Source organism: Apostichopus japonicus, chromosome 7 (genome assembly GCF_037975245.1).
Source record: "Apostichopus japonicus isolate 1M-3 chromosome 7, ASM3797524v1, whole genome shotgun sequence".
NCBI lineage: Eukaryota > Metazoa > Echinodermata > Holothuroidea > Aspidochirotida > Stichopodidae > Apostichopus > Apostichopus japonicus.
The window spans coordinates 21,185,778-21,200,404 of NC_092567.1; the positions used below are offsets into that span (position 1 = coordinate 21,185,778).

Below are 14,627 nucleotides of genomic sequence, written 5' to 3' on the forward strand. Positions count from 1 at the left end.
TATCTGGACTTTCGGCTGCATCCCAGTAGGTATGGCAAGTTCAGTTGACTTTAACTCTTTTTTCACTTTTTTATTGTAGTTTTCACCTCATGGTCACTACTCAATCACATATATTTATCAACAATTGCACTTCATCTTGTATACTGCTTATAATCAAGAATATAGTCAACTTGTATACAAGTTATCGTATACGATAGCTCTTTTACAGTATACCTTTACCCAAGGTTCAAACATTATTCTTAGGTCTTAGGCAGTCTCCAAAGCGGCGGCAGGTATTCGCTTTAGTTCATGCTAAAAAACGCGACGTCATTATCTTCAAGAGACGAATAGTTCGCCAGACGATGACAAGTATTGGAGGAATGAATGGGGAGGTAAAATATTTCTCGCTCATGTTTTCTATTCGTAGTAAAGTGTGTATAGTGTGTGTGTATCTTGTTTAAACTTTCTCTTTTAATAAACTTCTCGGCCTTTTGGCTAAGATCATGTGTAGTATCTGTTCCCTTTCGAGGGGAATGATGATTCACACCTGACGATGATCACACAGTCACAGTCCCGATGCAAGGGGACTGGGGTTCGAAGCGGATCAGTCGTTCGGTAGTTTGGTTTTCGTGCCCAGGTTCTTTCCTGGGCGACTTTTTCTTAAAAAGTATCTTTCAATAAACATTATTAAAGCTGAGAGTCATATAGGGATGGTCGGTATGGTATTCTCGATGTTATAATAGCTGATCGTCTTTTTACTCTAATTTTGTCTCTGACGGGCCAAACCTATAGATCGACATTCTTTTCTATCAAGATTTCATTCATTTAGTGAATGCATTTCATGGGGAGAATATTATCATTGGGGGCGACTTTAATTTCGTTTTCTAATTTAGATTTGGATAAGCAGCAAGGGTAATCGTCATACAACTACAAAAGCCTGTCAGGAATGTACTAATACCATGCGATTATTAAGACTGATATCTTTCGAGAGAGAGAAACCCCCTATCTTTTTTTCTGGTCTGTGCGGAGATCTTTGCGCTGCAGACCGAGGCCCCCTCCATATCAATAGTGTTCGGGGTATCAGTATCTCCAATTGTGATCGAAAATCCTATGCGGTAAACAGTACAGTAAACTGAAATGCTGTGTTATAACATTATGTGTGCATGGGTACGGGTTTGTTACGCATACGATTGCCTGTGCTATTCACTGATCTAAATTTGCCACCGAGGTCACGTGATTAATCGGGGTCCCAGTAAACCTCGCTGAAACCTCGGTAATGCCAGCGCCCTCAAAATAAAGTCTATGAGCGATATCGCCTTTAAACTTTTGCAGAACGCATATCATGATATCACTCTCTTTATAGATGGAAATGCCGGTTCCCTTAGGGAAGATGTACGTATTCTTGAGGAATTTCATGTCGTCTAAGATCTGAAGGTTAACTATGATAAATCTAATCTTTTCACATTAGGCCCTTATGTTGATAGTAAGCCCGCTTTCGTCGACGACTTTGCAGTTACCTGGTCCACGGTGGCCCAGTCAACATGTAAGGAGTTTCTTTCACAACTAATCGCGAGGACCTGTTCTCCTTTTCCGCCCAAGCTTTCTCGCCTTAAGCAGGTGCTCAATTTGTGGTCCGCTAGGGACCTAAGCCCCCCCCCCCCCCCCCGTTAACAAAAACATCATCGGAAAGACTTTTGCCCTATCCCAACTTTGTTTTCCTCCCGATTATTTTATTCGTACGAAGATTGTAGAGGACTGGTTAAAAAAAATGTATTGCGTACGTACGTAATAATACTTCGTACGTACTTATATAGTGATTATCACGTATATTAAATAATAATAACGAATGTAGGCCTATACGTATACGTTTATTGTAGCCTATGTTAACACTTGTCTAACGTAAGGGAGCCTACGTTATATACTGCCGGGTACATCTTCATATCAAAGACGGAGAGGGATGAACTTGTTCGTATGTACTTTAATTTAGGGTTTAGCCAGAAGGAAATCCTTTATTACTTTGACAGCAAAGCATCGGATAATAGTTAGCGAAAGAGCTCTCAGACGCATTCTGAGGAGCCTTTTCTTGTATCGCAGGAAACATTCAGACATTGTGGATGTGGCCATGTTTATATTGTGGCAAGCCTATAAGCACAGGCATACCTGTGGTGTTAGTCAAACGAATGTACCTTGTCTGACTCCGGCATCTTTTAGTAAACTATAAGCTTGACTTCTGTGGTGTACGTATCTTGCATGAAGACAAATATGTTACAGTATGTACGTATATTACGTATACGCTATAGATATTACGTACGTGCGTAATAAATATGACATACGTGCGTAATAACTATTACGTACGTACGTAATAAAAAAAAATACCATGCCTTCTCTAGATCTTCGTATATGCGTAACCTTCATGGCGTTATTTTAAAGTTTATTTGGGGAAATAAGAGAAAATTAACCGTCGTACTATTATAAACCCTATCTGTCTTAGGGGTTTAAATGTTATTCACTTGGATTCATTCATTGCAGGGTTAAAATGTACTTGGATCCGTCGTTATACCAACATAGGCCTGGTGACTGGAAATTGTTTTTGATGGTTCACTCGCCCGTGTTGGTAAAAGCTTTCTTTTTAGATGTAATTGCAATTATGCAGATATTCATAATATAAATAACGTCTTTTTTGCGGACGTTTTTCGCTATTGGCAAAACGCTTCTTTTAAGGTCCCGGACAGAGAGTTCGGAAACCAAATTATTTGGAATAACTCCTATATCAAAGTCAACAATAAATATTATTTTTGTACCGCTTTATGTTCGAGGGCGGGGGGGGGGGGGGTTATTTATGTAGAAGATATTCTGAATCCCGATGGGATGGTCATTCCCTATGCAACTTTCCTTCGTAGATTTAATTTAAATACGCGTCCATTTTCTCTTTACTGAGGTATTATTTCGGCCATTCCAGCCGGCTGAAGGGTATACTGTCTCCCTATACTTCCAAACGTGGCTGGGACTCCCTACAAACTCATGAAAGGGGTGTCTAAATTTGTTTACATTTTTTATATTTCAAATTTTGGGAGCAACTCAAAAGCAGTTGCAAAATGGAACCGCTTCATTTCATTTTTGACGACAAAGTGTGGTCCTCAATTTTTTCTAGTGTCAATGGTATTCGGTTTGGGAAGCAAAACTCTAATATTTTCACATTTGTTTTACTCACCGGATATATTAGGGGCGAATAGACTATTATTTCTTATGAACATAGTTGAGAGCTTTTATGTACTTTTTAGAGAGGAGCAGACGTTGTATCATTTATTTTGGAAATTTCATATTGTTTCTTCATTTCTTTTAGATGTTGAAGAACGTTTTCTGAACCGTCAGTTCATTTTCTCGAAAGAAGACATTTTTTTCTTTGATTTACAATAGATTTATAAAGCATCCTTTCAACTTCTTGATTTTTCACGCAAAGTAATTATATTTTCAAATGTAAGCAAACTATAACATGAGTCCGAATATTGATCATGAGTTCTTTTTATAACCTTTCATTCTTGTTAAAAGTTGAAAAGTTAGTTTCAAAGAAAAGTAAAAATAAGCGTTTCTTTCAGTATGAAAAGCTGCACAAGTCTTTAAATTAATAATTCGCTGGGGTTTATTTTTGCTAATGTATATCTGCCGTTATACAGTATTCCATGCAGGGAATTAAAATTAGAACGTATGTATATTTGTTTTGTTATCTCTGTTTAAGCTCACTAAATGCACTGTAGCTATTGTTACCGTTTGTACAAATGATGAATTGGACAATAAATGAGGTGGGGGGAGGGGGGGGGGTTCATTTGCTTCTTATATATGAGCAAGCAGGCATGCATGTTTTATCAGATATTCACAGGCCTAGCCGGTGGTATAGACCTATATTAGTCACCCCACGCAGGAAAAGAAGAGGTCTCTTCTCATACAATGATCATTTCCTCTGTTAAGCTCTGTTACCGGTAAATTGTGTTTTCCTTTACTGCGTGCTCATTGTAATCGATAACATACACGAAGGAAACAAAGGAAGTTGTGCACTTCTGTCTGGACGAAGCTATTACCTTGAGCACAAAGGCTTGCTTGCTACCTCAACAAAAACAAGAATACCGTTTACTCTGGATTATAACGCCTCCATAATCATTGGATTCGATATTTTTTGGCATTCGTCGGCTGTGAAAAAAGGAAGAGAACTCTCAGAAGTAAGCATATCCTTTTCTGAACTTAATTTCATATGATTCATTCCATTCTAATTTATTATTTATTTTAATTGTTTCAGTTGACCATATGTAATGTCAACACAAATTGAGAATTCTTCATTCAACATTTGGGAACTATTTCCAAATTAGCCTATCAAAGGGCAAATTAAACATTTTGCCTTATTGTCTATCTGGTTAATTTTACAGGTATATTCTTATACTGGTATGTGAGACTTACGTTTGATTTAGGTCACGATTACTATACGGTGCAAAGATATTTAGCATGTACACAAAGACATGAATATATTACGCATTAACAACAATAGAATCACTTTGGCCGAGTTGTACTGCCTCATGTCTGTGACGCGAAGGCCCGAGGTTGGATTCTGACCTCAACCTGATGACCAAGTTCTAAAAGGACGAAACCGGTTGTGAAGTGGAATTTGGTGTATTGAATTTTATTAATTTAATATTTATCTGTCATACCACTTGCGACACATTCTTTTCACTATTTATATATATATATATATATATATATATATATATATATATATATATATATATATATATATATATATATAAATACTGTGGGAGCTGAAACACAAAATGAACAAAAGGGATCATCAAAATATTTATCTTCCTGTCGTATTTTTGTTATCTTCCCGCTCGCCTGAGAGATTACCATCTTTTCAATGACCGAGGCCGCGGTTACCATATGCTTGGTAGCATTGGCTATAGCAGCTCCCTGGTTTATTCGTGTCAGTGAATTGCAATGGACCACGTATATGTGGACGGTAGTAATTAAGGCCATTTAACAAAGATATTGTTGGTGTATTATATAGGCATGACTGGACATTTATGCAGCAATATTATGATTAACTTATAAAGAACTGGTCAAGTGTATTTATGATTGACACTCGGAGAGGTTTTTGAACTTTGAAGCATGTAAAAAATGGATGAGGGGAGGAGTCGCATCAGGACTTTCACTTACAACTTTGAAACAGACAAGTCACTATTTTCCGCCGAATTGCATCGAATTTTGAAAGAGAATCATTGATTCATTTCATGTATGGGTCTATAATCTTAGCTCATCAGACAAAACTGTCTCGCGTCGATTAATGTACCATTATATACTACGAGACCAGTTATCTATATTTTGAACAAAATTCCCACAATTTTAAAAATCTTTGAAATAGCTTAATAGTCTATAAACAAGAGAAAACAATAATTCTCTATAACAATTAAGTAAATTGCCATATGTACAACATTAATAGGGTGTAGTCGGAGATTACTGGTTCCACGAGTCATTTCCCGTGCCTGGAAGCCATCATCCACACTCATTGCTTACAGATGAGGGGCAAACTATTTCACTGAGTACAATAAGCTTAAATAATACAGATATAGCTTACATCGCTAAAACAGCTGTATACAGTTCACTCATCTGTTACTAAATACTGCAGTGCACTCTTTTGGGTTATATGTGTCTCGTACGGCCTCCTCTAGTGTGGGATTAGTCTAGTGTCACCAGCAACATTCATTATAGCTGTTTAAAATGAGCGGCGAAACCAACAGGCATGATATTTAACTATATATATATTTATATATATATATATATATATATATATATATATATGTATATATATATATACATATACATATACATATATATATATATCATATACCATATCATATACCATATACATATATATATCATATACCATATACATATATATATCGAGATCCCGCCTTAGGATTCACAAATGATTTTGAGTTGGTTAGCACGAATAGTAAATTGACTGAAAGTTACTTACTCATATTTTCGTGTAATTCCTAGGCCTTTTATTATGTTTTTATTTTTAAAATACGCAGCCATGGACATGAAGAGTGCGACACAAAAGATCACCAAATATTCTTGGACAGGGCTATTTCTTATACTCTTCATGCTTTACATCGTTCGAAATACTCATCCTGATCTATCCGACCGTCAGAGTCGACCAATCAAATTTCAACGAGACACCGTTGTCTATGACGTCAGTCCCAAGGAGAAGAAAAGAAAGGGAAGTACAAACAGCGGTATGTTGTTTTGAATATTAATTTTATTCATTAATTTGATTTTCCCTGTGATAGTCATGTCTCCCCAGAGGTGTACATATAGGACGCTTCAGGTGGTTCATTGAACCAGCCCCTCCCCAATCATCTCCGGGGGGGGGACACTTCTAGGGTTGGTTCCGATATTTTCAGCCAATGAATCATAGCTGTCAGCGAGAAAGATCATTATTGCTTATCAAATTATGGACGTCGTGTCAAATGTAATTTAGATAAAAGGACAGCGAAAACCCCGTATCTCACTCATGAACCGGGACCCCTGTGTTACCCTAGCTACGCGCCATAGACACTCACTCCCTTACTCTCCATCGAACCCCCCCCCCCCTCCACAGCCTCTCAACCATCCCACAATCTATATAGTCAAAGGTGTCTCACATGATCAATTTTTATGGAAATAAAATTGACCTTACTTATCTAAGAAAAACACCTTTGCTCGAAATGAGCCGTCTCAATTTGACGTGAAACCTTATCTGTAGCATCCTTCATATCCGATATCGAAGGACAATAAACCCACTCTGCTAGGCCGCCAGGGTAGTAAGAAAAATATACGTAACTGCTATATGCTGTCTCTGGTTAGTTTTATGCTTTCGATTATCATGAATTAAGATGGCCACATAACGTCCGTTGATATCCAACCTTTACCACGTTCCGGGTAAAGTGTGTGATCTCTCATTTTACAGTTCCTGACAACTGGATTTCCTTTTTAGGACAGAGCTGTTGAAGTGGTGTCTAGCTCCCTTGCTCATGTGCTTAACACAAATGATGCAGGATAAAAACCATGGAGCAATGACTATAATAGTAAACTATTGTTATGGGTATTTCATATTGTTATCCACTGAACTACGAAGCGTGTACCCATATACGTAGTACCAAACCTACAAGAACAAAATCACTTAAATAGGCCCCGGTTCGAATCCCGGTGGAGGCTGGAAGTCTTATCACTGTTTTGGATTTTTTAACTCACTACAATATCAATTATATATATAAATATATATATATATATATATATATATATATATATATATTATATATATATATATATATATATTATATATATATATATATGCAAATTCGAACATGAAAGTTAAATGTTAGTAACGAGTGATTAGTCCGTTGTTTTCATACTTTATTTTCGCTTGGCATGTAAAGAAAGTATCGATTGTCCTTTACATCAATGTCTTATCTTGTCTCTTCGTCTTCCGACAGGGGTAGCCATGCAGCGTAGAGGGAACTTGCTGTATCCAATGGTCAACGTGACAAACTTTCCACGAATAGGTAATGTTTACTTTTCCGATTCCGTTCTTTCGTGTACCTTAACACTGACCATATACTTGATCAGCAAGCTAGCATTCTTATCGTTTCCTATATATAAACTTAAAAACTGATTTTTAACTACAACCTTTTCCCAAATAAATGAAAGAAAAGAAATTATCATGGGAGCAGAAAGCAGTGGGCAAATAAAGACAGACCTGATGTGCAACTCTTTTTATATACGCTTGTCAGAGGAAAGGCTTGCTCACCTCCCTCGACATTTGAAGAAGAAAAATATGTATCATGTAGGTAGACAAAATGCCGTCCGTCGCATAACGTGCTTTTTGTTTTCTTTTAAACTTTGATAAACCCCTGGACCAGGATGGAGAGAGAAAATTAACACGAATACTTTACACATACAGTCATGTCCAAGAAAATACATACTTGATATAAACTGGTGTTTATTCTCAACATCCATCAATCGAAATGGTATAACCATCGAGCGAAATGATATAACCAGGGAATTGGTCCATAGCAACTCCCTGGTATAACCATTAAGCGAAATGGTATAACCATCAAGCGAAATGGTATAACCAGGGAGTTGTTTCATAACATCTCCCTGGTATAACCACCGAGCGAAATGGTATAACCAGGGAGTTGTTTCATAACATCTCCCTGGTATAACCACCGAGCGAAATGGTATAACCAGGGAGTTGTTTCATAACATCTCCCTGTTATAACCATCAAGCGAAATGGTATAACCATCAAGCGAAATGGTATAACCATGAAGCAAAATGGTATAACCATCAAGCGAAATAGTATAACCATCAAGCGAAATAGTAAAACCATCAAGCGAAATGGTGCAATCTTAATCGCTGTGTCAGTTCATGATTCTTTGATATCCCTAATCTAAACTAAGCTGAGCTTCCTTAAATGAACTAACATCTACATCTAGTTCTACTTACTATTCCGATTCCATTCTTTTCTGTTCATTGGTCATTTTTCGTTGGTTATAAATGTTATTTTGTTTTATTCGTTATTGCCGTTCTATAGTACTACTTATAAATACTGTCCTTGTTGTTTCAAAGATGATTTAGATGAAGAGGAATGCCAAGCCATGATGGATGACGTCATAGTAGCACCAGCCTATTCCATGCCCCTTACAGCCCTGGCCAGCTTTCCTCGTTCGGGTAACACATGGACGAGATCACTTTTACAAGTAGCGACGGGTTATTCCACTGGAAGTGTGCACTGGGAAAGTGAAAGAAACAGACAACGCGTTCAGGAGTGTAAGAAACTTTTCTTGAAAAAATAATTATTCCCGTCTGATCTAGGTAAAGGGGGCATGAATCTTAATGGAAGGGTCAGACGCGAATTAAGAATATTATAAGAGAGGTGACGTAGCTTCTAGGTCCCCTCCTCCCCCGTCCCATCGACTTCGCCCCCCTCCTCCCCCCCCCCGCATCCTTCGGTATATTTAAATCATTAATTAATTCTATAATTAGGTCTAATTGCAAAGTTGAGGTAATAAATATTCTTGATTTTTTTGTATGCAGTTGAATGGGGGTTAGGGGTATTTGCCAGCATCTGATGATGCACGACCCCCTGGTCCCCCCCCCCCTCCTTACATGCACGCACGCCATTTGACATTTTTTAACCATAATCGATGTCTATATAACATTGAAAACCTTTCCGATGACTTATAAATCGAAAAGGAACTTCTAAAGTGATTCGGAAAGCCTAAGTTTTAAATTAACCCTTACAATCGACCTTTGGAAAATATGTAAGTTAATAATGATGTTCATATTAGAGCTTCATGTTTCGTTTTTCTTCTTCTTCTTCAGGGTTTCTAGCTGGTACAGAAGATTATATGCGCCAGACAGGCGTATGTGTCAAAACCCACGAGTTTTCAATTGATCACATTCCTATCTTCAATAACGGTGCAATAATATTAATCAGGAATCCATACTACTCCGTGGTTTCCGATTATTTCCGATTCTTTGGCGGTCTGAAGAATATTTCCCGGAACCAGTTGGTGGAATCGATGGAAAGTAGAAACGGTAAGCCTGTCATGGACTCAGAATATTGAAAATGAAGGAGTGGCTTTGATGTCGTTGGAGCCGACTTCCACTCATTTGGGGTTTGGGGTACTCCCCCCCCCCCCACCCACCCCCTTCAAGCAAAAACAAATCAAACTCTAAACGTGAAATGAATGCATTTTGAGGAATATAATTATTTAGGCTATGTGTTAGGTCTACACGCAAGCTTGTGCTAATAAAGACTGTTAGTTTAGGGGGAGGGGAGGGGAGGGGGAGGGGAAGGGGAGGGGGGTTCGCCCTGTATCTGTGCCTGATTAATCACGAGCTTAGGTGTCTCTTGGAATCCTCTGGCGGGGGGGGGGGGGGCTAAAGTTCAGTGTGTAGAGCAATTGCTGGAAATTCCCTGCACCTTTTGGTCAGCATCGCATCTTATCATAGTAGCATTTTTTTTAACTGTTAGGGATACAAATTTATAAAACTTTTGGTAAAATTTTGATAATGCACCTGGCAGCAGCAGCAGGGTTAGTGACGTCATCACGGTACTTGAGCTGTTTGTTTATTTTAATTTTTGGTAGCTGATTAGTAATGGTCAATTTCTTTCTTGTTTCTTTCAGATCACTGGACGAAAGTGCTTCTCCCACAATTTCAGAGATGGAAATTGACAAACATTAATTGGATAAACAACTGCAAAAGACTATTAGTCGTCTTTTTTGAGGATCTGGAGAGAGATCCTGTTCGTGAATTAACCCGAATGGTTACGTTTCTTGGTCAGCCTCTCTCACCAAGACGAATCATGTGCGCCATATACAACTTTAGACCAATGGAAGCACATCGCAGTCATATGAACTTTGACCCATACACACCAGAAATGCACGCTATTTTAGACAGTTATATTCAAGAAGTTAATAAAACGCTATTACAGAAAGGCGGAAATCCGTTACCTACGTATGAGAAATACGCACTGACATGAAATTACCCATTTGTATCTATTTATCTATATATATATATGTATATATATATATTATATATATATATATTTATTTATATTTATATGTATGTATATATATATAATTGAAATTGGAGCGAGTTGGAGAATCCAGAACAGTGAAAAAACTTCCAGCCTCCACCGGGATTCGAACGCGGGCCTCCTGCTTTATATGCGGACACTTACCTTCATAAGAGATAGAGATTCTTATATCTAAGGGTGCTCTAGATATCAAATTGCTCGAAACATATTTTCTGAATTATGTTTTTAGTCCTGCCGAGCAGGGGGTTTCAAGGTTTCAAGAAGGAAGGATGAATATTTCTAAAAAAAATTAAAAAAAAGTTTGGAGACATAATGGTTTAGGCTACTATGTGTTAATTAAGTTATTAAATTATAAATTGTAAATGTTAATTGTAAATTAAGTTATAATGACTACAATCCCTATAATTATTGCACTTGTGTAATGACAGTTTCTCGAAATACAATAATTTTTGTAGCAGCTGATCGCATGTATACTTCATGTACGCAGGCTTTTAAAAGAGGAGAAAAAAAGAATAATAGTGTAACAAATAATTTCTTAAAACGGAGGACTAATTTTGATCGCTGTTTTGTTTATACTGAGGTATATACGGGTAATTTATTTTTTATTATTATTTTTTTTTAAATATATATATTTTTTTCATTATTGTCATCTTTAATGAGGAAAGTCCTGCTCAGTGCAGAAACACTGCTTTCCCATAGGAGCCCTCAATTCATATACCATACTCTTTAGTGAAATAAGTTACTAGTAAGTGAAATAAAAAAATAGAAACAAAATGTCATTAGAAAAATGTTGACAGTGTCCGCCACAATGTAGTACTTTTTTTCGTCTTTGTAAAATATGATGGCAATAATGAACTTCCTTTGTCTCATTGAGCTCTAAGGTTGTCGACCAGATGACCCTTTAGGCTTCCACGGACCCTCAAACAAAGGTATAATCACTAATGATCTCAGTCCCCCCATGATTACGGCTGGCGTCAGAGAAATAATGTTTGTCACGTGCTTGGGATTTTTCTTTTTGGCCCAAATTAACAATCTTGTATCTGTTCTCACTTTGAAAACATTGACGAATCGTTTGCCCTCATTGACCCTCGAAATCTTCACGACCCCTCCCCCTCCCAATCCCCCCTCTAGGGGTCTGCATATACCCTAGAATGAGAGATATAATTATTTAGCTATTACAGTATAGTTCTCTGTTGACCAGTTGACAAAATCAAAGAAACATGGTATCACGCATACATGGCGTGGTATATATGGTTCGTAACATTAGTCGGCGTAGCGTACATACGCCTTTCACACAATACCACGAGACCTCATGCTTGTAACAGTGTGACCGTTCGTGCGGGGCTGAAAAAAGGGCAGTGCCCGACTATAACCTTCGAACTCTCTCGATATCAATATTCTTCCCCTCCCCTTCCAAGGTATAAGATATGTGTTCATATGTAAGAGAGATGTTCAACAAAACTGGGGTGGGGGAGGGGGTCTGTAGGCCTACTTCACTACAACTTCCCTTTGAAAAATTGTAATACATAGGTACACCATATATACATATACGTTGTTAGGTTGATAAAGCAAAACAGATGTTAAGAACTTGTGGTAGGTACTCCATATAAATGTCCCATTGACTTTAACACTAAATCATCAAAGTAATGTGGCCTCTATAAGCCCTTATAAAAGTTCTCACTAATTAAACCATGCCACTCACTGGATAGCTGACAAAGTAGACCATTCATGGCATCTTCAGTTTTCCGTATCATGAGTACACAAACCTCTTTACTCAGTAGGAAACAATGTTCGTACGCTGCTCTTGGAAGGACTATAAGTGGTCTAAAATTGCCTCACTTTCCCTGAATTTTTTTCACCACATTTTTTTCCATTCATGCTCTTTAACATCCAAGCCACTAAAGGTCAGATCTTGATTTATAGCATATCGTTAAAGATGTTCTCCTGTTGTTGTTGTTGTTGTTTTGGGGGGCTCTTAGAACATTTAGGCGGATTGATATAGACTCTATGTGGAATATACCACCTTGTGCGTGCATACTTGATATGACAGAACAAAAACATGCTCTCCTTTTCTTTGGAACGCCAAAATGACTGCAAAAGATGCTACCGGAACCATAGCGGTAATTGGAGTAATGTAAACTCTCAATGGGGGAGATTATCCAATGTATGAGACCATGCAGTTATAAGGCTCGGAAAGTGTATAATTTAATAATCATTCTTTAACTATAAATTCAAAAGGATTCAAACATTTGGAAAAATCGCCTGGTGTTACAAAGCCTCCGCGATCACGTTTTATGTTAAGAGAGGGGGAGGGGTGCACATGGGGAAGGTTGAACATGCAAGTTGAGAACTTGCATGTGTGCTGTGGTGCCATACATGTATCAAACAATAATTGGACAATAAATTATCGACACTTGATTGAAACATACGTTTGGTACGATGGTACATTTGTTACGTAAATAAATTCCAGCACAACGACATGTGTATACCAGGCGTCCATGATCTCTCTTGGCATTTTCGGCATATAATTTCGTTAATTGGGGTTGAGACGTGTTCGATTCCTGGAGGACATTCCTTCAGTAAGACGAAGAAATATTTTGTAATCGATCGAGGTACTGTTAGGTTTGGTCGTGACCGATGCTGTCGTGTGCGAGGGAATACTAATTTAATTGTATGAGCCATATAGGAAAACATGGTTATAAGGGGATCCTGTAAGGAGAAGAAACAGTATTAAGAGAGCCAGGGGGAGGGAGGAAGGGAGGGGCGGGGCAAGTGTTGGGCTTGGTAACACATAGAGCACGTAATGGATTTTTATTTGGAATGGGATAAACGGTAACTCAGTTGATCTCTGTGGAATGAAATACACATTGAATTTAGTTGTAAGAGACATGTAGAAAAGAAAATATAGGTAAAGATGAAAGGAGAGAAGAATGAGACAGAGGAAGGACAAAGGAAAAGGAGAAAATAAGAAATATTAGTTTAACAATAGTAGGGAAGAGAGGCATCGTGCGAAATCTTGGTAAACTGTGAGCATTTTGTGGAGGGGTTTTGTTCGGACAGTAATGAAGGGTTTTGTTCGGACAGTAATGAAGCTTTTGTATGTGTGTTACCGTATTTATTTGTTTGCCACAAAAGTACAAAGTGGAGGGAAGTCTTCCATAAAGCTTAAAAGCTTAACAATGTTTGTTTGTATTTTAGATCCTCCTGCGAGCAAGAACTCGCGTAGAAGCCATCATTGGCTTATCAAAGCCGCGAGCTGACCGAAGTCAGTCTCTTGGATTCATATTTAACGTCCATGATTATTATAAATTGTATGTCAATTGTCAATAACTCTGTAACTGGACGACATAGTGATTATTACATTAATCTTGGAGTGACTCGAACTCGGGACCTTATGATTAAGAGGTACCGGCGTTAACCACTGAGCTAACACTCCTGTAACTGTATAGTAAAGGGCCGAGATCGTTAATACGTTTTTATACTTATTTTTCTTTCAATCAGTCTTATAGTAGGGAATTCATTGATATCTCCAACCGGATACTAAATAAAAAAGAATTCATTCCGGATTATGCATCAGAACTGTAGCATTTCCCTATCAGCCAAAATATACAACACACTGTTTGTACGCTGATAAGAGATTACGTAAGAGATGTCTGCAGTGTAGTGATATGTCTCCCCTTTGTTAGTTTTGGACGGGTGGATTTGAAGATGTACGCTGGGTGTAAAGGCCCGCTTATAACAAGGGTCAGGTATCACCTTTAGTTACACGTTAAGCTTTATCACGACGGAAACGTGCATATCGAAGTAAAAATAACAGGACGGAGGGCCACCTGACCAAACATGTTATAAAGGTCACCATATAACTATACCACTTTAGCGCCCTAGTAGAATCACTAAGAGTTTAATAATTCCATGAAGTTCTCACATCCTATCATATCCCCCTCCCCCCCCAACCCTTACCCAATCCACCGCCACCCACCGCCACCACCATAAACATACATTCATTCACCAGGG

The 14,627-nt window shown here is 38.0% G+C and overlaps 1 protein-coding gene and 1 non-coding gene across 2 annotated transcripts; both read left to right on the plus strand.

The window, feature by feature from the left end:
- Nucleotides 1-454: 454 nt before the first annotated feature.
- LOC139970346 (U2 spliceosomal RNA) lies at nucleotides 455-654 on the plus strand. The gene has a single exon (XR_011794124.1). It is a non-coding gene; the product is annotated as a U2 spliceosomal RNA (small nuclear RNA).
- Nucleotides 655-3,884: 3,230 nt separating this feature from the next.
- Nucleotides 3,885-11,404, plus strand: LOC139969711 (sialate:O-sulfotransferase 2-like). The gene is made up of 6 exons (XM_071974897.1): nucleotides 3,885-4,193; nucleotides 6,060-6,263; nucleotides 7,503-7,571; nucleotides 8,636-8,836; nucleotides 9,392-9,607; nucleotides 10,201-11,404. The coding sequence occupies exons 2-6, from the start codon at nucleotides 6,062-6,064 to the stop codon at nucleotides 10,554-10,556; spliced, it is 1,044 nt and encodes a 347-aa protein (XP_071830998.1). The 5' UTR covers nucleotides 3,885-4,193; nucleotides 6,060-6,061; the 3' UTR covers nucleotides 10,557-11,404.
- The last annotated feature ends 3,223 nt before the right edge of the window (nucleotides 11,405-14,627 follow it).